The sequence below is a fragment of the Pholis gunnellus genome (assembly GCF_910591455.1).
Source record: "Pholis gunnellus genome assembly, chromosome: 16".
NCBI classification, from domain to species: Eukaryota; Metazoa; Chordata; class Actinopteri; order Perciformes; family Pholidae; genus Pholis; species Pholis gunnellus.
Window position 1 is genome coordinate 10668887 of NC_136543.1, and position 21519 is coordinate 10690405.

The following is a 21519-nucleotide window of genomic DNA, read 5'->3' on the forward strand; positions in this document are numbered from 1 at the left end:
CCCATTAGCTCTGTGGTTCAGTCCATCTTCAGGGTTTTCTCTCGCCGACAACTCACGTCATCTTGTCGCTCTGCTTTTGTTTTAGCCGTCAAACTTCAGGAGAGAGTCCACTACAGCGACATGGCGGACGCCGATTCTCCCCCAACACCTCGGAAGGATGATGCCAACCATAACTTACATTTCAGAATTATAAACGAGCAACAAGTGGACGACATCTGCCTTGATTTCTTCTATAAGCCACACACCATCACACTCCTGACAGCCACTGTGCTGAGCCTCATGTACTTTGCGTTTACAAGGTAACGTTGAACTACATTGTGTAAGCTGACCTTTGTCTCCCTCGTGCTGATTCATATACGTTTTTAACGCATAGAGTACAAAATCACCCCTGTTCAGTGTGAGTGTAGTATCCACAGTGCTGCATGTGTTATGACGCTTTCGTTTGTGTTAACGTGTGATGTTACAGAGATGATGAGAACTTCGAGAACAACCTCAGAGTTGGTATTTTGGTGGTTGTCTCCTTCTTCTTGGTCATCAGTGTCCTGGCCTTCCCTAATGGTGAGATACACGTCTAACCCCACAGTGGCTCCATGACTCTGTGTGTTTAAGCTCAGCCAATTATATCTTGTTGTTGTGTCCATTGTAGTTGGGTCAATGTCATGACATTCATATTTTAGTGTCCGAGTCCATTAGTTCCTTTTTAAATAATGTTATCAATTCATGACATATGTCATTTCATTCAATAAAAGCTATTGAGTTTGAATACATTTTCTGTACATTTAAATAATATTCATTCTTTTATGTTTTGGTATTTCAAACCCTGAAATCCGTCCGAGCAAATGAACAGACTAAGACAACTATACAGTTTTTGTTATACATTAATGATAATTAATTCAAAATTAACTTATCTTTCTCAAATGTCAGGGTGCAACTGTAAAGATGAGACTTTTATTATAAAATGAAGGTGCAGAACAGTAAACATGATATTGCATCATCAAGAGGACCTTAACTGACCTTTATGGCAGAGTGAAAATGTTTTTATATTTCTTTTAAATATTGATAAAAACAGCTACTTTTAACCTGGTACACTTTCCATGTCAGGCGGTACAACCAATGTAAAACCATAAAAATTGATTTGATCATATAAGTCTTTATTGTATTTAAATATAATGTCTTTGAATTTGCTAACAAAAACAAAAAAATAATAATACAGAAGTCCAAGAAGATGCCTGAAATTAGTTGCAGAAGTCAGGTGGTGCAACCAGTAAGTCAGGTGGCGCAACTGCAAGGTATGTCACTTTATGATATTTTATTTAACGCTCTAAGAATATTGACTACATTTTTTTTATAGTTTTATGTTAAATGCAGGGTTGGTAATGATGAGAAACTATAATAGTATGCAAGATTTTAGAAGTTATCCAACCAAAAAAACGTCCCGGTGTTGCTAACTGTTCTCCAGTGAAACTAGTTAGTCTTCAACACTGACAGCTCGTTGCTTCAGGCCTCCCTCCAAAGCCACTCCCCCAAAACTATCATCTAGCAGCTTGTGGAAGACTGAGTGATGAGCAATGAGAACACGGAGGCAGAACAGGTCAGGTAGCCGTCTAATCATTATATACGAGCTGAATGAGATGATCGGACGAGCTTCTCACAGTCCTGAGACGGACACCGATACTAGATTATTGTCTGAGCGGTAACTGTCAGGATGTAAAGAAATATCAAATGTTTTTGAAGAAGATAACCCAACCCTGCCTTTTAAAGATACAATATACTTTCTAACCTTTTTCAAGATAATATTTTATAATTATTTTAGATGCCACTGTTATGAAAATCAACATGACACAGGGAGCGCATTAACAATGATTTGGCTTCAAGCGAAGCATATCTTGCCAAAAGAAATCATCTTGATAAACTATGTTGTGGATCATCCCCCCCCCCCTATGGAGATGTCCTCCTCCTCTGAACTTTCACCTAAACAAGTTACTCTTTGCACCTCGGTCAAGTCATAACAGAGTTTTTTTTTTATTAACCACAGTCTCCCTCCCCACCCCTCCCCTCCGGCCGCCCGTCACAGTGACACAATGGACACTTTTAGCGTTAGAAATCTTGCCCTACTTGTTTATCTACGTCGACCCCCCCCCCCCCCCCCCCCCCCCCCTCTATCTTCACCCGGGCTCCAAGGCCGCTACACTAGACTCCCTGTCTCAGTGACGTGAAGAACATATGACAATGATACCAGCCATGACCACAGTATGAATGTGAATATACATGGATACATTTTAAATTATGGATATGATTGATTTTACACAAATACATTTTTCTCCCACAACTGCAATTTATCTGAAGTTATTTATTTTTGGTTTATTTTGCAGCTCTTATTTGTCATTGACCCAGTTGTGAAACAATTAGTCATCTGACATGAATAAGCAGCTGTTTTGATAACTATTTAAAAGTCTGTCATTTTTTAAGAACAATTGCCAAATATTCTTTGCTTCCAGCTTCTCAAATCTTTTTTATATTATGTGATAGTAAACTCAATATATCTTGTTTTTGGACTTTTGGTTGAATGAAGATGTCACTGTGGACTTTAGGAAATTGTAAAGGAGCATTTTCCCCCCTTTTTTCTGACATTCCATTAACCAAAAGATTATTCTGAGAATATTCGTCAGATAATAAAAAATCATTGTTAGCTGCAGCCATACTTCATTTTCTTGATATAAATGTTATAAATGGACCTTGACTTAAGACTTTTCTTTTGTAAAATGTACCTCTACTTTAGTGCAAACACACTAAGAGTCACTCAACAATATGATGCTTTCTTCATCAGGACCTTTTACAAGGCCACACCCTGCAATATGGAGAATGGTGTTTGGTGAGTGCTCACCCACATGTGTCACGCCCGCTATGCGTCATTCACATTAACCACATTTTCCTGCTGAGATCCAGTTTTCAATGTTCTTTATGCTCACTCATTTCCTCCTGTCCTCGGCAGGCGTCAGTGTTCTGTACTTCCTGTTTCTTGTCTTCCTCATCTTCCTCAACTGGGACCAAGTAAAGACCCTGATGTACTGGATTGACCCAAATCTGCGCTATGCACAGCGGGAAGCTGATGTCATGGTGAGGATGGTTTTGAAACTCTGAACCATCAGAGCTCACACCACGTCTAATACTGAATGTTAGAAGATTTCAGAATGGATGGAAGGGTGGAGACATGGAGAGGGCTTCTCTCTGTCGGTTCCAGTTTCCAAACACATTTTCCGGCTTTCTTAAGAAAAACGGACTGCTTATATATGTGTGTTTTTGGAATACAGCCAAATCAAAATGAGAACACACTTCCAGCTCTTCATTTCCAGTTGTAACAATCAAGTGTTTTCTTTTTTTGGTTGCTGTTGTGTTTCTTATAATTCAGTCACATTTGCCCTTACAGGAATATGCTGTGAACTGTACAGTGATAACATGGGAGCGGGTCCTGACCCACTTCGACATCTTCGCATTCGGCCACTTTGCTGGCTATGCAGTGAAGGCTCTGCTCATCCGCAGTTACGGCCTCTGTTGGACCATCAGCATCACCTGGGAGCTCACTGAGGTAACATGCACATGTTCAACAGGTGGTCAGGCTTCTAAAATCTGCAGTCCAAGGACCTAAACAGAAATTCAGTTGTATTAAAAAAAAGTCATTACTTGTAATTTGTAGTGATCCAGCTCACACAGGCACACAAGCGTTGCTTCAGCTCGGTCTGTGCAGCCCAACAAGGATTGTTTGTTTGGGAGAAACTCATCAGAACAGAGCAGTAGTATGAGCAGGAGTTTCTGCACATGACTAGTGCTGTTTGCCTTGACTGTTGCCAATTGTTGACTGGAGGGATAAGATTACGGGATTTTGCCTGATACCAAATTCATTCATCATAGAATCGAATGCGTCACAGCAGGTCCTGAGGCCAACAAGGTGGCACTCAAATAACCGACTTAAGAATGTGGTCCCTTGATTTAAAACATCACATAAATGCATTTTCACTCGGTGTTGCACTTTTTTTCACAGCTGTTCTTCATGCACCTGCTGCCAAACTTTGCAGAGTGCTGGTGGGATCAGGTGATACTGGACATACTGTTGTGTAATGGAGGAGGCATCTGGCTGGGTATGACTGCCTGCCGGTTTTTGGAGATGAGGACCTACCGCTGGGCCAGCATCAAGTCAGTGAAGCTTGTGTTCTTTGTCCTAAACAATGTGAAAGTATTAGGTATAGATGGTAGTTAGAGGCCTTTTCTTATGTTGTTTTCTTTTGATACAGATACAACATTGGGTAGTACTGTACTGGAAGATTACTATAAGAATCGTTTAGTTCTGACAGAAAGTAGATAGTTTGTGGTACTAGAATTCGGCATACTATCTCTGATGCAAGACGTGTATATATCTCAGTATCCTTAAAAGTGCACGTACTCTGTTCAGGGAAATCCACACCACCACAGGGAAGATAAAGCGAGCCGTGCTCCAGTTCACCCCGGCCAGTTGGACTTATGTGCGCTGGTTTGACCCAATGTCCTCCTTCCAGAGGCTAGCAGGCATCTATCTCTTTATGATCTTATGGCAGGTACTGTATTCTTTGATCTTATACTTATACATACTTATTAGATTGTCCTCGCTATCAGTGCTGTATCAATGGATTATCTCTTTTTAATGAATCACTGAATCAAATATTCTAAAAGCTCCTCCGCTATGGCATCCTGCTGTATACAAAATATCCTTTAATCGTGTGTGTCTGACACCCTTTATCTTCACAGCTCACAGAGTTGAACGCATTCTTCCTCAAGCACATCTTCGTCTTCCAGGCGTCTCACGCTCTCAGCTGGTGTCGTCTCATCATGCTTGGAATCATCACTGCACCCACTGTACGGTATGTTCATCCTTAAAAAAACGACAGCATTACACCCACGAGCAACAATAAACATGATACACTAGATTAAGATCAGACCTAAAATAAATACTACTTTTTTTTTTTGGCATAACAAATAGTTTTTTAGGGGAAATGTCGGGGATTTCTTCGATGCTTTTTGACATTGAAGTCTGTGTGGAAACCTTAAATACTTACTTTGTTTTTTTCCCTTTTCTCCAACCTCTTTCAGACAATATTACGCATACCTTACAGACACTCAGTGTAAACGAGTTGGCACACAATGCTGGGTGTTTGGGTAAGTATCTTAAGTACAGATCATGTTTTTCTCTGGCCTAGAAACAAGCTGTAATAATAGTAGCTTTGAAAACTTGTTGTTTTAAGGACTGTCATAACATTTTCAGTTTTACTCATTTCCTTTTTTTTTATTGCACGCGCCATAGCTAAGGTCACATTCACTTGTATGCGCCTGTCAGTTAAATCATAACATTGTGGTTTTTAGCATTGACAGCAGTAGACTGGGAAGCAAACTTACACTGAACTTTGTCCAGAGCCGTGAAGGCACAATAGCTGTGCCCGGGCTGATTGGCTGTTTTTAATCAAACAAATCAGAACGGCAACTTTGGCACACGTGTTACTGGTATTTTCCCGGGTGTTGTAGATTCAAACACGAGTACAAAATCAGTCTCGCACAACTACAACTTAACAGTGAATGGATACTTCCCAAAGTAGCCAAACTGATAGCAGTCCACACTGAAATCACGGCTGTGTTGGCCACCATGTTATTAGCCAGCAAGCTTTTCAAGCTATTTTAAATTACAGTGCACTTTTTGTCGTCAATTGAAATTCATACCGTAACCTAGTTGTTGACCTTCCCTCAGATACTGAGCTGCTAATGCCCTCAGTCTGCACTAGTTTCCATAGCAACGAGACTCTCTGTCTGCATGAGTCGCTGAACATTGACGCTGCTCTCGTGTAACCTTTTACAATTGAATTGCGTTTCCCACAGCAGTATGGGTGAATGAGTATTGTTATGGGTTTGACGGCTGGGGAACGGTAACACTGAGCACATTTGAACTCGAGTGTTAATGCGTCCACGGAGAGGCTCCGCTGCAATGAAATGGTGCTGCCAAGAGAGGGGGCCAAACCAAAACACATCCATTCATCAAATGCTCTGATATCTCCCCTTAGGGCCATCTCTTTCCTTGAGGCTCTTGCTTGTGTGAAATTCAGTCAGGACTTGTTTTCCAAGACGCAAATTCTTTATGTACTCCTGTGGCTGCTTTGTCTGGTAAGAAAAACAAGTGTGCGTGTGTGTGTCTCTCTTTGTCTGTCTGTGTGTGTGTCTCTGTCTGTGCCTGTGTGTGTCTGTGTCTGTGTGTGTTCTCATAGAGGATATGATTCACTTCAGTCAGTCGCGAGCAGATGCATCAAAATTATGCAGCTATGCTTCCTGTGTAAATATGATAACACTGTGATGCTCTTATGTACCTTTTCAATAATGGACATCAACAACTGTTAATGTGTGCAACCCGCCTTCATGGACAAGTATATGAAAAGGATATCGGGCCTTAAAGGTGCTAAATTCAGTGGTGTACAGTGGATACTGTTTGGATCAACTGAAAAGCAACTTGAATGTGCAGCTGTGTAAAAGCACTCACGTCTGAATGGTTCAGCTTTAAAACACACTACAGGTCCCAAACACACTTAATTGTGATTTATTAATCAACTGTTATGAGAAACAACTAGCAACTTTAAACAGCCTATCAATCTGTTAATAAGAAGCTAAAAACTCTACAGTCTTAGCTGTTGTTCATTCTTGTGAACAAGTGTGGACACGTTTTTGCTTTAGCATGTATCTGTTGCAATACATATGCAACTTTAGGGTGTCTATTTTTATCCTCATTAAGTGTATTTTTTTCTACTGACCTCGGGGGGGGGAAAAAACGGTGTGAAACTAAACTTTCCTCTTCTACATTTTAGGCACTCCTCACACTTCTATCTTTATATGGGATGATGTGGTATGAGCAGAAAAAACTGAAGGTGAGATGTTGCTTTAGTTCTTAATTTGATGCTTCAGTTACATTATAAGTATTCATTTACAAAATGTTTTAAGAGTAACTTATAACCAGTGGAAAATCTTGTTTTTCTCACTTATTGTTGTTAAATAAAATAAAAAATGAACCCGATACACAACAGACACTTTGAGTTGTCATAGTAGAAAAACACAGGTGTTACTAATAACGTTAACGATGGCTCTGTTCTATTCAAGTGTCCCAATGGACAGTGAGCCAGCATGCACAATACCAGCACCCTGAAACTAAAGCAGCTGAAGGAGATTTAGTTGCCGTCATTAATTGTATTATTTACACCTGTGATTTTCCTACTGTCGGTAAAAAATAAGTCAGTGATTTGCTGCCCATCTTCTGATTCGTCTCGCTGATCTTCCGTCCGTTTACAGAGCAGTTCTGTACAAAGTGAGGACTGCGATGACGGCAGCGTTGGCGACTCATGTGATTTTGCTCCAGATGGCCTTGCAGGTCAGTCTCATAACAGGCAGATTGGTGACAACTCTTCTAAAATAATCTCCATCCAGAATGTTTGACTTATAGCCATGTCTTTTTCCCCCATAGCTCAGACGGATACATTAGGAAGTTTACAACTGACAAAACGGAGGAGAGCTTGTGTGAAGAACAGATTTGGGAATGGCCATGGAGGAAAGAAATAATGAAACGAGAGCGACACTGAATCACATCGTGAAGGATACACCCAACAAGAGAAATACAGTATGCGTCGATCTACTGAATGTTGTAAAAGTTGCATCAAGGGTTTGATCAATTCTAGAGGGCCGACTCCAAAACAAAGTCACATCACAAGCCTTGACGTATTATTTCAACTCATGAAGTTCTAATATTCTGTGGGAGTCAGAGGCGAATCACACCAATGAACGCTTCATAGACCTGCAGACTGATTTGTCTTGTATTTAATGTCAGACATTTTTAAACAGACCTAACCTAGAATTAATTTATATATACACTGGAATGCTAGCCTAAGCATCGTTTTACAACAAACATTTTATACTCTTCTACCTTCAATTACATTAATATTTAACTTTGAACTGTGGGACACATTAAGTATGTCCAGTCGGGGAGTTGACCCTGAGTTGTGCTACACTTTAAATTGAGTTTGCTCTAAATCTTTTTGACTGTTTACAGTTTACTAAATGTAATACTTTTATGAGAAAACTAAAGATCAATGTTGTGTATGATTCGTCATTTGAATTGGTGATGATTATTTAACATGTTTTGTGTTTTTATAATGAGTGAATCTAAAGTACAGTAAAGCACTGGTAAATACAAAACTGTATGTTTTTCTTCCATCGAAATTGCATCATCACTTTAAATAAGAGGAGCAGCCAAGTGTAACTGAACCACCAGTAGCCTTTACATGTTACCCTTTCTAACCTAAGTCAATGTGATATTGGGACTGTTGGGATGTTGTTTTTTGTCTTGGTGTGTTTTTGTGTGTTTGTTTTTAAAGAGAGAAGTGAGCAGTGTATGATAGGTGTACTGACCAAGAATACTGTGACATTGAATGCAAAAGCACTGTGGTGACATTCAACAGCAGAGGATAATCATTTGTGTGAAATTATCCTTTTCAAGTGATCCAAATGAATGAACTGTGACATTAATATAACACAATAACTGACTGCTATATGTAAGCTGTTAATATTGTTGAATGATGCATTATTTTTCATCTTTAGTGTAGGAATGTGTAATACATTTTCCCTGAAAGTTAGTGTCACCTAATTGAAACTTTTTTTTTTGACTAGCCTGCCTCAGTTGTTCTGGTCCTTTTGACACGTACGAAGCTTTATGTGTCGGACTACACTGTATTTTATACAAAATGTTGCTACCTGCTTTTGCCTCGAAGAAGGTGTCTGACCGAAAGCTTGCTTATTAAAAATATTTTGCACAGATTTGAGTGTCGGGATGCTTTTTTTTAAATAAATCATATAAAATGTGTTAATTGTAACCTCAAATGCACTACTTTGTATTACTGATTTATAATTTATATGGATGGGTTGACTTGTTTTTGATGCAGGCTTACATAACAATACAGACAAATCATACTATACAAATCACACTATGTTACAGGAATGCCAAATTCCATAGCAGTATACAGAGTTAAAAGTGTAAATCACCTGAGATCAAATTCTGCAAACTACTACAATGACCTGGACACAATACTTTTACTATAACCAGGGATTTATGCACAGGATAAAGACAAACAAATGTGCTCCTACAGCTAATAATTATCAATTACTTGTTTGGTCTATAAAAGTTTAGAACACGTTTAACACAAAGAGCTAATTATTAATTGCATATCAAAAAATAAAAATGAATCAACATAAATTGTTGATTAATTGTCTCTTGATTGACTAACATTAATTGACTAATCATTTTAGCGCTACTAATATAACTAAATTACGCTTCCCATTGATAATATAAACAATATATTAAAAACCATAGCAATATAACACTTTTCAGACACATGACACAGAATAACCCGAATGCTAGAGCCATGTGGTACAAAGTCCCGTCAGGTCAAACCTTCCTCTTTGTTACGTTCGGCTACTACATTTCCCACAGTGCTTTGCGAGTGGCCGTGGCTGTGGCTGGATGACAGCTATCCGGCGCCGAAACACCGATAGACACTCAGACGAAAGAGCCATGGCGGCCACGGGTGGAGGGAAAATTAGAAGCAGGAGATATCATATCGCCTCTAAACCTTACGCCAAGAATAAACAGGTAAACCGAGTGAAGGTGTTCGTGTTAAAAACCCGTGTCGAAGCCTTTGGGATGATCACAGTGCCATTGTGGCTTAACGCTTGTTATTGTTTTGTTGGAGACATTTCATGGCCTGCTGTTAGCGCTCGTGGCCTCCACGCGCTGCTAGCATATAGAGGAAATGCTAGTAAACTGGCTTATAGGTTAGCATACTCGGACGGACTTGACAGGTCAAATCACGGCACAGTGAGTCGTTTAGACCAGTTTATCTGTGTTGTTAAGTTAACGCGCACGCGTGACACGTTGGGTCGAGCAACATTAGCTCTACTACTACGTTCTTAGCCGTTAGCTGAGTTGGCAGAAAGCGAGGAAGTAGAATTCTAAGTGTTAGCTGGTGTAGCTAATGCTAGTTAGCACGCTAGCATTAGCGAGCAACGTATTGTTGTCTTCGGTTTTGGAGGCATCACACCGTCGCAGGGAGAATTGACATGATGGTTTCGTTCAAAATTACATCTGTCTACGTCTATGTGTAGCCACATTTAGTGCAGTTACATTTTAGGATTATGTGTCTGGCCTGTCGGAGTCATGTAGGATGTTGGGCTAGCTAACGTTAGCCAAATCTCTGCCAGTTGGATTGCGCAGGAAGCATTGGGAACCCACATGGTTGCCTGGATTCACTTGCCGCCTGGACCTCAGCTAATGTTGCCTTTTAAAACCGCTCCGATATGTTGGTAGTGGACAGCACGTGTCTCGATACATGGCTGACCAATTCAACTGCTTTGACTTTAGGTATTACGTGGACTATCCTATTGACCTATTAATAAGAGGTTGTTTATATTAATGTCAGCTTATTGGTGTGTTCCCTGACCGAAGAGGCAACTAAACTAAACATCTTACTTTTAAATGGTGCAGTCTGAATATTGATAGTGATGCAACTAAAGGCTATCAAATAACATTTTACGAGTTAAACAAGATGAATTTTGATAAATAGTCATTGTGTATGCCTGACATCAGTTATCCACACTTGTGTTTTGACTTCAACCACTTTCCATTATATACAATTTATCCGTATGATATGAACAGTGATATAGTTATTGGAATGTATTCAAACTGATACTTCATGTTTCAAATTGTCAGTTATTGTCTTTGTTTGGCATTGTTGGTTTTCGGATGAATGCACTAAGTCACAATTTGTGGTCTTCTTTCTTTGATATAAATTGTGTGAAACATCTCAAGCACAATATAGTTCAGCAGCACTACAAACCACAGCTTCCACAATAACCATGCTCTGAAATGGTTAGATCAAAAACTAAACAATTGGTGCGAACTGATGTTTTACACTGCGTTAATTTAATAATATGTGAATGTTGGGTTTATGGTAGTTTGTTGTAGTTGACCATCTATGCACATTCACAGACAGTTGCTGCTGTTTTCCCATGTATTATCAGAATACAGTTTAATTTCATGAAACCATATAAAGTTTGTATTATGTGAACTCTATATTTGCTATTACAGAGTGTTGAAATGAAAAGAGATACATTGGAATAGTGCTTTTATGCCAACAAACACACCTATGAACATGTCATATTTTAGTTTGAATAAATGTCATTGTGTCTTGAACAGTGTCTCAGTCATGCCAGACAGGAGTCATGATTACATCTTCTATTGCTTATATATTTGAGTAAATTGCAAATAGTGTGGACGTGTTTGAAGTCCATACAAATGGTTCTGGAATTAAGTCAGCCCAAAACTATGATTATCTAAATATTGTGTACAGTTGTACTTAAAAGGTGTGTTTAGCTGTTCTTCACCAGCTTAAAAAGCAGAAGGAGCGTGAAAAGACATGTAGTAACGTTTGTGCCGTCGCTTTCTTGATTCATCTGTGGGATTGCTTGCTGAAAGTCTTAGTCTTTTCTCGTCAATACTTACCTCCTCACATGACATAAATGTAATTATACGGCTGACTCGAAGATCTAAAAATGTTTAAGGATGCACGCTCATCACATTCATGTCAAAAGCTAGATTCTCTGATCTACTTAAGTCAGAGGATCTGAGTATTCAATAGAAATGATTGTGTTTCAGTTCGACATGATGGCTTTCAGAGAGCGCGGGGGCCCTTCAATCCTCATAACAATAGCTTATGTAGCACTAAGTAAACTAGCGCTGTGGTGGGATATACACTTGCTCTTGACTAGTTTAACTTGTGTGTATTTGCATAAAGGTTAAAGTGCAGAGGGGCCCACAGGTGTATTTTGTAGATAAGCAGGAAACAAGAGGCACACTTGGCTCTTATCGGGTGTTGAAAGCTACCATGGTTTAGACGGGGTGCGTACGAAGTGATACACCCACTAGCGAGCCTCTTCTCTCAACCTTTTCCCTCTCCATCTACATTCTTGTCACCAGAACAACATAACTGAAATCTGAGGAGAAGAGCCAAAGAAATACTTATACTTACTACTTATCAATAAAAACTGGTGCATTTACCAAGGGGAAAAGCACCAATTCTTGCAAAGTTTCTAGATCTTCAATTCAGGAAAATTGTGTACTCTCTAAGTGTGATGTAGGAGACGAGACTCATCTGTATCAACTGGAATTAATCTAGACTTCAGTATGGTGCTGACCAGCGTCACTGGCTCGCTGCTTCACAGAAGCGAACACTCTGCCTGACCCAGTTTCACAGCGTCATACTCAGCTTGTGTTTTGCTTTTCACTTAGGAGGCCTAATGGCTTCTTATTGCATGTTGGCCTCTGCACCTATTTCAGATTGTAAACGCAGTGTTCGTTGCTCTCTAAAAGGACTTTGAAATAAATTATGTGGAACTGCTTTGTCACAAATTCGTTTTTAACACCAAAATTAGATATCAACATATTTGGCAAAACTGTTTTGTATACAGCGTTACACACATTGACTTTTATCCAATGCCGATTGTCATGGGCATTTTCTAATGAGGAAGCTGCAGATAATGGCCCGACGTGATGGTCCTTTCTTGTTTCTTTTTTATGCATTTGTCTCTGCCTCTCACTCATGTTTACGACTTCCTCTCCCTCTCTTTTTTTATCAGCAACAGTCAGGCCTCATCAGTCGAGTGACAGACACAGTAAAGAGCATCGTTCCTTCCTGGCTGCAGAAATACTTCAAGAGTGAAGATGCTCCTGAAGGAGGAGAGGCTGTGCTGGAGATGGACCAGAACTGCCAGCCACCACCTCCTCCTAATGGCAGCGAAGAGGGGCCTCCTATCCTCGATGGATGCGACTCCCCGGAGCCAACCGCCAGTAACACAGGTCAGTCTCTCAGTCACTCTTCACATCTCTTCAAAAAAAGATTAGCTCCGGAATTTTCTATCCCATACACGAGATGCTCACCTGTGACTTCTTTCTCTCTCGCACAGAACCCTCAACCAGCCGGGCGTCCCTAAACTTTCAGGACTATGTGCTTTCTCGACCTCCGCTGAGTCGTTCGCACCTCCACTTTCCCCCGCTGGACGCCTCCTCCCCGATCCTGGGGGCCTCCAGCAGCCTTTTCTCCCAACCCTCCACCTCCTCCGCCCCTGGACCCTTTTCCACAGGCTTCTCCTTGGTCAAAGAAATCAAGGACAACCTCTCGCAGCACGAAGATGATAACATCTCCACCACTAGCGGCTTCTCCTCCCGCGCCTCAGACAAAGGTAGCAGCAGAGTGACTTCTTCACAAACGATTAGTGTGTTGACGGCAGGTTCGGGAAAACTTATCTGAACACTGATTTTATTAACATATTACAACATCTTTGCAATCCCTGCATTGTGTTTAAATCCTATTTATATATGATTCAAATGTACAACAATGTCAGAAAACACAAATTACCTGTCAATACTTGTCTGCTAAGTCACATTTCTGCATTGGTGCTTTCTTAAAATGGAGATATTATAAAAAGTCTGTTTTCTGTGCTCCTGCCTCTGTAACAGATGTCCCTACTTCCAAAACGGCATCACTTCCCCAACTTTGGTCCCCAGAGATGGACAGAACTCACTCTGGGCCTCAACCTGCCCAGTCCAGTCTGAGAAAGCCTTCTTTCAACCTGTCTGTATTTGGAACTTTCTCCAATGTGAGTGTCTGTGGGTTTGTTCATGGAGATACTGAGCAATGCTTTCTGCCACTAAGCTCCGCATTTTGGTGCGTTTGGTTTGATGTCGGGCTGTGCCTTTGAGGCAGTGACCCACTTTGATATAAAATGTCGGTCTGGAATTTGGTCCATGCACAGAACCCAAGTCCTGTGTACCACAGGCTTCTACAAATTTCAAGTTGACAGATATTTTTTAGGTATAGATACATTTTTTAAGTTTCGAGGGATTTTTATATTGAATTCATGTGCATTATCTGGCAAACCAATGTTACTTATCAGTCCACACACAGACAGAGAGTGTGTGATTCAACATGTTGGACGATCATTTTTCATGTGCATGGCAGCATACCAGACACCACACCCCCCAGGCTATCCGATTCAAAACAACTTGTGTGCTTTCTGACTTTAATTTATTACTGCTATGACGACAAATTCCAGAATGACAGTACAAGTGATGATTTGACCGTCTCTCTTCCAGTCGTCATTAAACAGCACAGTACTAAACTCCAGCCAGCTCGGAGATTCACCCTTCTACCCAGGGAAGACCATGTATGGTGGGGCAGCTGCAGTCAGGGGCTCTCGCGCTCGTCCTGGAACACCGTACCAGGTGAGCCAGTGAGAACCGCACAGTCTAGACACTGAGACTTGTGTATCCGGATTCAAACAATGTGATCATTTTGATAAATGCTTCATATGGTGAGCTAGCATACTTGGTTTAACACGTTTTGTATTCAGTCTACACGTGCATTTAGTGTTGTGGGTGAACACTGACGTCATAGTGTGAATATTCTTCCTTTTTAATTGGAGACTAAATACGCTCATCTGATCCGTAGGCCCCAGTGAGGAGACAGATCAAGGCCAAGCCTGCTGGTGCTCAGCCCTGTGGGGTGACCAGCGCCACAGCCAGACGCATCCTTCAGTCCTTGGAGCGAATGTCGAGCCCCCTGGCTGTGAGTACACACACACACACACATCATCATCTCCTCTCTTCAAACTTTATTTTACCTCAAAATCTAGTTAGACATTTGATATTTTGCCAATGAGCATAATAATAAGTGACACCATTTTATTTCTCTTCTACAGGATGCCAGGAGAATCCCAGCAGCAGCCTCTTCCCCCCTGTCAGCAGTAAGAGCTTTTAATATATTTACATATATTGTAAGCATTTGTTTGCAGTCACTTATACAATACATTAGTGTCCTTAAAATATTGATAACACCCTTTGAATTGTCCAACAATTAAATAGTTTTCTGACCTGAGTTTCTATTTTGCAGTCAATGGATGGCACAAATCTAGATGTTTCACATTTCCAGTCAAAAAGGAAACGTGTAAGTACAGATTTTAAAATTCTTGTGAGAAGATCCTCTTTTGCCTGATTTGTCAAAAATGCATTCAGCTTTGTTTTTCATATATGATAACTGTCGTGTCTGTCCCTGTATGACCTTAAGCATCCTCTATGTATGCACGCCAACAACTAAACTTCACTTGTGTTCTTGTAGCTTAGCACAGCGCTAAATATCACTATGAACAGGGATGTCATTGTGCAAACCCAGCAGCACTTGTTGTGGTTTGTCCTCCTGTCATTTCCTGTCCTACTGGCTGTTGGCCTCCTTTACACCAGCTAACGGGATTCTCCTCGCTGGGACACAGTTGTTCGCGACTCTGTGTGTTTTTCTTTATACGTGCGAGCAAAAGAGCGCTAGACTCTGGAGTGTATTTGGCTCATGAAAGTGTGTGTGTGTGTGTGTGTGTGTGTGTGTGTGTGTGTGTGTGTGTGTGTGTGTGTGTGTGTGTGTGTGTGTGTGTGTGTGTGTGTCTATTAAGCAAAGTTGGTGGTTAAATCGTGCCAGCTCTGGATTGGACTTGTCCTCAGTAATAACTGTCTGCGACAGCTGCTTTGTAAATCCTAACAATGGTGTATTGATGCTCACAGTTCCATAACAAGAAAGCCTGCTATGTGACTGTTGCCTCAGGATTTACCTTGGAAGTGTTCAAACTATAGTACAACCGATGCTGATAAATCAGAAAACGATGTATCGGCTGATAATTAATTTCTAACCTACACAAACAATCTTGATACTGTTCCCGTAGATTTGTTTACGATACAAATTGTGACCGAGATGCATACTGAGCGTTTAAAACATCAACCTGCCTCTAGTGGACAAACTATGTTAGGGCGACACTGTTTCTAAATGACCTCACACCTAGTATTCTGTCTGCAAGTCTTAATGTTTGGGTCTAACACTGCTAATGTTGTACTTTTACAATCTCTAGAGATGTTACTGTTCACGTTCTGGGACCAAGTTTCATGTTTGAGTCTAGAGGATAAACTATGTTCATTATATTAAAAGCAGTGTGCCGACAAAAGCTTTATCAAACACATTTAGATAAAGAATGCAGCACTGCCACCTTTTGTTGATTCTGATTCTCATCCTTTGTCTTTTATTTACCACCCTTTCTTTCATTCAGATGGATTCCACCCTCCCACCGGTGCAGAAGCTGGTGGTTCCCGTTGCAGCGTCGGTGTCAGGAAACCGCTCCGTGTCCTTCAGGCCGACTTTGACTCCCGGAGGAGTGAGCCGAACTCTTGACAGGACCCCAAGAGAGACGGTGAGAAACGGTGCCGCATCATGTTGCACCATTGCATTGTTCCTCTACAACCTGATGCTACATTTGTTGTTGTTTTTATTCCCTTAGCCGACAAGACAATCACCGCAACTACCTGAAGCAACCCCAGGACCTTCTCGAAGGTAAAACAGGGTTTGCTCTAATTGACCAGCCAAGAAAGTTAGACCTATTAACAACATGCCTAGTTACTGTCACCGCTCTCTGTATCTTGTTTCTTTTACTGACTCCACCTGTTACTGTCTACCCTTCTACCACTAGCACAATGATTTCCAGTGGCCCAGCCTATCCTCTGTCCAGCACGCCTGTAGCCAGCAGCGTGAGCTCTGGAGGAGGCAAGATGAAGAGAGAGAGGACCAGTACACGGCCTTCCTCTAAACGCCCTGAGGAGGACGAGGTAAGGCCTTTGGAACTACACACCTCAACGCTCTGTATCTTAAAACATGATGTACATCAAAGTTCACATTTATCTATTTATGGGTTAGGGTTAGAAATGGCAGACAATGGGCGCACAATGATGTTCCCGCTTGTTCTCTGACTTTAGGTGGCTGAGGTACCGGACCTCCCAAGCATTTCACTTCCCATCAGCGCCTCTGCCTTGCCGACCTTCTGCTTCTCCTCCCCTCCTCCCCCTCTCACCACCAACAGCACGGCTCCCAACCTCACGCACGTGACTCCCACTAAGGAAACGCTCACAAACAAGGTCCGTCTTAAAATTGTCTCATTCTGTTACAATGCTACTCCAAGTCTAATGGTTAACATTATTTATGCATTTTATCCACTTTTATTTTAATGTTTGTTTGTTTTCCAGGAGCCCCCAACGGCCTCGACGCCTCCCTGTGTACCTTTCACGTTTTCCTCCCCTATTGTCAAAGCAACTGCTGCTAGTCCTCCCTCCTTTTCCCCCTCAGTAAGTAAATGGTTTATCTCTTAATGTTTAGTCGGGTGACATCTGTTTATAACGGTAACGTTGATGATAATTGTTGTTTCCTGTTTGTAGGCTGGATTCACTTTTAGTGCACCTGTAGCAAAGTTAGGACCCGCCATGTCAAATGGGAAGCTGGCCTCTCCCATCGTTGCAGCAGGTAAGACGGTTTTCTTTCAGTTGGCATGATGCAGATTCTCTGCCTTTCCTGAGAAAACTGTGTTTGATCTTTTGTGTTTTCATGTCCTCTACAGTGAAGTCAGCCACAAGCAAAAGCACAGAAGATTTCGATGGGCCGTTCAAGCCGGCCAAGGCCCTGAAGCAGGGCAGTGTGTTGGATCTTCTTAAGGCACCTGGTAATAATCAGTAACTCACCACACATTCACAGTGTTTGCTTTGCATCATTCTGTTGTTCACCGTTTCAATCCTTCACTTGCTCCGTCTAGGCTTCGCTTCTCCTGTTGCCCAGACTTCCCCAGACCCGGAAGGCGCTCTGCTGCAGACCTCCACACAATCCACAGCCCCCTCTTCCTCCTCCACCACCACCATCTCCCTCTCTTCAACAGGGTTTAGCAATGTGTTCAAAGCCCCACCAGGCTGGAGCTGTGATGTCTGCATGGTGGAGAACAAGCCATCAGACACCAAATGTGTTTGCTGCAGGGCCCCGCAGCCCTCCTCATCCAAATCTACGGACAGCAAACCTTCAATGGCCACCTCGGTCGGACTCGAGAGCAGCAGCACGAACACCTCCTCCTCCACCACCACTACAACTACTGCAGGTTTTGGCATAACGTTCTCCAAACCTGCAGGAACATGGGACTGTGACACATGCCTAGTTCTAAACAAACCCGATGCCGTGAAGTGTGTGGCCTGTGAAACGGCCAAACCCGGGACGGGGCTTAAACCCTCACTGACTCTTCCTTCTGCCTTCTCAGCCGTTAAGACTGTATCCACACCTACAGACCCTGTTTCTACAGGGTTCATCGGATTTGGAGACCAGTTCAAAAAACCCGCGGGTGCATGGGAATGTGATACGTGTTTGGTAGAAAACAAGGCGGAGGACACAAAATGTGTGGCCTGCATGAGTGCTAAACCAGGTAATGAGAGACCTCAACTGTGGTAATGTTGGTATTTGACATTCAACAAAAGTGCCAAATGTTTGTTTTTGTTTTTTAGTGAAGCATCTCTGTTTCCTCTCTCATCCTCACAACAGGAGCTTCAGCAGGAGCCTCTTCTTCAGCCAGCAGTGCTCCCATGTTTGGGTTGGGAGATGCGTTCAAGAAGCCAGAGGGTGCCTGGGATTGTGATGTCTGTCTAGTACAGAATAAGGCTGCTGATGTCCAGTGTGTTGCCTGTCAGACAGTCAAACCTGGAGCTAAAGTGGAGCCCAAAGGTAACAGCAGTTATCCGAAAGTACATACTCACTCACAATGTCTGTTTGCATCATATGAGGCCGTCAAGATAACCATACAAAATCAAAATAGTCCAAATATTAGGTTTTGAGAAACTTGATACTTTTGCATTTTAACCGATACCTAGTCTACACTTTTGACATTTTTGTTTTACTTTATTTCTCTTCAGCGTTTGGTTCATCAGCTGGCGGGACTTCAGGCTCTACTTCTGGAGGTTTCAAGTTTGGTGCATCGGACAGCACCTCGGGAGCGGGATCTGTAGGTTTCAAGTTTGGAGAGTCCTCCTCTTCATCGTCATCATCAGATGGATTCAAATTTGGAGGCTCATTTGGAAGCTCCTCATCAGAAACCACTTCTAAAGACAATGCCGCCTCATCAGGGTTCAAATTCGGCAGCTCATCTGAGGGCTTTAAGTTTGGGACTGCCTCTAGTGATGACAAAACGTCGTCAGACCAATCTGCTGCAGGTTCTGGGTTTAAGTTCGGAGCAAGCGGTGGGATAGCGTTTGGAACTGGATCCTCTAGCACAGAAAGTAACTCCTCTAAGGGCGGCTTCTCCTTTGGACTCTCAAAACCCGAGGAGAAAACCCCGGACACCACCACCAACCCCTCCTCTCTTAGTTTCACTCCTCCGGCCTCCTCTCAGGAGAAAAGTGAGGGTGCTGCATCATCAAATGACGCCACATCCACAACCGCCGCCACCACCACCACCGGGTCGGTATTTGGGAGTTTGGCGACCACCGCACCACAAGGGGGCTCTACTTTTGGATCCTTACAAACGGACAAAGAGCCAGCTGCTCCCACGTTTACCTTCGGGAAGCCAGAGGAAAAGAATGAAGCCGCCGCCGCCTCCTCGGCTCCGTCTTCCTTCCTCTTCGGTGCCGCTAGTAAAGATGTAGACGTTGCACCACCAGCAGCAGCCGCCTCAGGAGGCTTTTCCTTTAGCAAGCCCGGTGCTCCAACAGAACAACCTCCACCCGTCTATAGTTTTGGCAAGCCAGCAGACAAGAGTGAAACGTCTACAGCAGAGGCTCCGAAGCCGTCTTTCTTTGGACAAAGCGCTGCAGGTGAGAGTTTGAACGGAATGAGCTTGTGAATGCTACGCAGTCTCTGTTGATATATAATGCCTTGAGGATTTGTTCTTAGTTTTTGTAGTAATAAAAAAATCCATCAGTTAATCCCTGCAGGCCTTTTCTTTCCACTGAGGTGCCTTCAGCAACACAATTGAAGGAGTACTTCAGCGATTTAGAATCGCACTTTAATGTGTTTATTCCCCCGACAGATTCTACTGCTGCTCCAAAACCAGGGTTTTCCTTTATGGTTGGTAATCCCACCAACACCGTCAACTCCACCACTTCGTCATCCACCACCCCGACGCCCAGTCTGTTCGGCAGCAGCAACAGCAACAGCGGCTCCACTCAAGCCCCTGCTCCTTCTGAGGCTTCCAGCACTTTCATGTTCGGTCAAACTGCTGCAGCATCCAGTGACGCTCCACCAGCTAAAGCCTTCGTCTTCGGCCAGAGTCCGGACGGCCAGCCGCCTGCCCCGTCAGCTGCTCCTCTGAACTCTACTCCCGCTCCAGCCTCAGCTCAGCCCTTTATCTTCGGTGCTCCTGCCAGTGCTGCTGCTGCTGCTGCTCCTCCTCCTGCTGCTGCTGCTGCTGCTCCTCCATCTTTCGGCTTTGGATCAGCAGCACCCGCTGCTGCCTCAGCGTCAGGTCTGTGGTTCTTTCAGATAATAAACATGATGACTGTGATGTCTGTTTTGGACTTAAGGCACAGCAATGAAACATTTCACTCCTTTCTTTTCACTAACAGCTCCGTCTGCAGCTCCCTCACCATTTGCATTCAGCTCGGCCCCCCCTGGTGGATTCGGGGCCAATCAGACTTCTTCATTCGGCTCCTCCTTTGGATCCCCCTTCACAGCCGCACCTTCCCAGCCCCCAGCCTTCGGGGCCAAACCCAACTCCACACCTGTCTTCGGACAGCAGACCAACTCCACACCTGTGTTTGGTGCGGCTGCTAATTCTGCACAAGGTGGGTGACTGTGGCGGTAAAATCCATTTTCCCTTCAGGTTGTCCTCCGGATCCTTGCGTTATGAAAGCATGTTTATCACAAGTTCAAACGTGTAACTGTGCCACATGGTTCTCAGGTGGAGGCTTTCAGTTTGGAGGAGCCAGTGCATTTGGAGCCACAAACAACACCTCAGGCGGAGTGTTTACTTTTGGAGCTGGAGCAGCACCTTCTCCCGGCCTTCTCCCCCCTGCAAACCCCTCCATCGCACCCCAGTCAGGACCACCTGGGGGTGGATTTAACTTTGCACAACCCCCAGCATTCAATATGGGGTAAGCTGTGTTTTCAGAGTAGCTGTACTTTTATTAGAGGTGTTAAATAAATGATCAATGTAGTTTCCTGTTTATTTCAAAAGCTCCCAGTAACAGTCTGACATCTATCAAGTCAAATGTACATTTTTAGTACGGCCTCATGATTATTGGTTCACTTCAGTTGTTTCTAAAGGCAGCGTTTGTTGTGATGCTTACAATAATGGGGATGTCTTTTGCTCTTCCAGGTCAGCGAAAACCTTCACCGCCTCTCCCGCTGGACAGCAAGCGATTGCTGGGCGCAAGATCAAGACAGCGGTGCGGCGCAGAAAGTAGAGCCACGTGGACTCGACTGTAACGAAGACTTGACTTTGACTTGACTGTATCCCCCCCCACTGAAGGCTGAATAAAGTCCTGAAAGGTCTCAGCTACCCTGAAGTTATTGGGCATGTGAAGAG

General features: G+C 42.9%; 2 protein-coding genes across 2 annotated transcripts in view; both read left to right on the plus strand.

The window, feature by feature from the left end:
• Positions 1-79: 79 nt before the first annotated feature.
• Positions 80-8857, plus strand: ptdss1b (phosphatidylserine synthase 1b). The gene is made up of 13 exons (XM_079175724.1): positions 80-299; positions 467-558; positions 2828-2872; positions 2993-3117; positions 3428-3586; positions 4040-4191; positions 4448-4589; positions 4780-4892; positions 5122-5187; positions 6081-6180; positions 6873-6932; positions 7351-7429; positions 7523-8857. The coding sequence occupies exons 1-13, from the start codon at positions 121-123 to the stop codon at positions 7615-7617; spliced, it is 1407 nt and encodes a 468-aa protein (XP_079031850.1). The 5' UTR covers positions 80-120; the 3' UTR covers positions 7618-8857.
• Positions 8858-9581: 724 nt separating this feature from the next.
• nup153 (nucleoporin 153) overlaps positions 9582-21519 on the plus strand; it is a 13388-nt gene continuing 1450 nt past the window's right edge. Inside the window, exons 1-22 of the mRNA XM_079175505.1 lie at positions 9582-9700; positions 12742-12961; positions 13069-13344; positions 13622-13761; positions 14258-14386; positions 14613-14729; positions 14863-14907; positions 15054-15107; positions 16249-16389; positions 16477-16529; positions 16666-16801; positions 16949-17107; positions 17216-17314; positions 17405-17489; positions 17584-17685; positions 17776-18426; positions 18543-18722; positions 18911-19807; positions 20023-20457; positions 20558-20776; positions 20893-21085; positions 21310-21519. The exon at positions 21310-21519 is cut by the window's right edge and continues 1450 nt beyond it. Coding sequence (XP_079031631.1) covers positions 9623-9700; positions 12742-12961; positions 13069-13344; positions 13622-13761; positions 14258-14386; positions 14613-14729; positions 14863-14907; positions 15054-15107; positions 16249-16389; positions 16477-16529; positions 16666-16801; positions 16949-17107; positions 17216-17314; positions 17405-17489; positions 17584-17685; positions 17776-18426; positions 18543-18722; positions 18911-19807; positions 20023-20457; positions 20558-20776; positions 20893-21085; positions 21310-21397 — 4497 coding nt within the window. The 5' untranslated portion in view covers positions 9582-9622 and the 3' untranslated portion in view covers positions 21398-21519. The remainder of the gene's footprint in view (positions 9701-12741; positions 12962-13068; positions 13345-13621; positions 13762-14257; positions 14387-14612; positions 14730-14862; positions 14908-15053; positions 15108-16248; positions 16390-16476; positions 16530-16665; positions 16802-16948; positions 17108-17215; positions 17315-17404; positions 17490-17583; positions 17686-17775; positions 18427-18542; positions 18723-18910; positions 19808-20022; positions 20458-20557; positions 20777-20892; positions 21086-21309) is intronic.

Coding starts and splice junctions, on each gene's coding strand:
- ptdss1b (XM_079175724.1), top strand. CDS start 121: ATGGCGGACGCCGATTCTCCCCCAACACCTCGGAAGGATGATGCCAAC. Junction 559..2,827: donor TGTCCTGGCCTTCCCTAATG/GTGAGATACACG, acceptor TTTCTTCATCAG/GACCTTTTACAAGGCCACAC. Junction 3,587..4,039: donor TCACCTGGGAGCTCACTGAG/GTAACATGCACA, acceptor TTTTTTTCACAG/CTGTTCTTCATGCACCTGCT.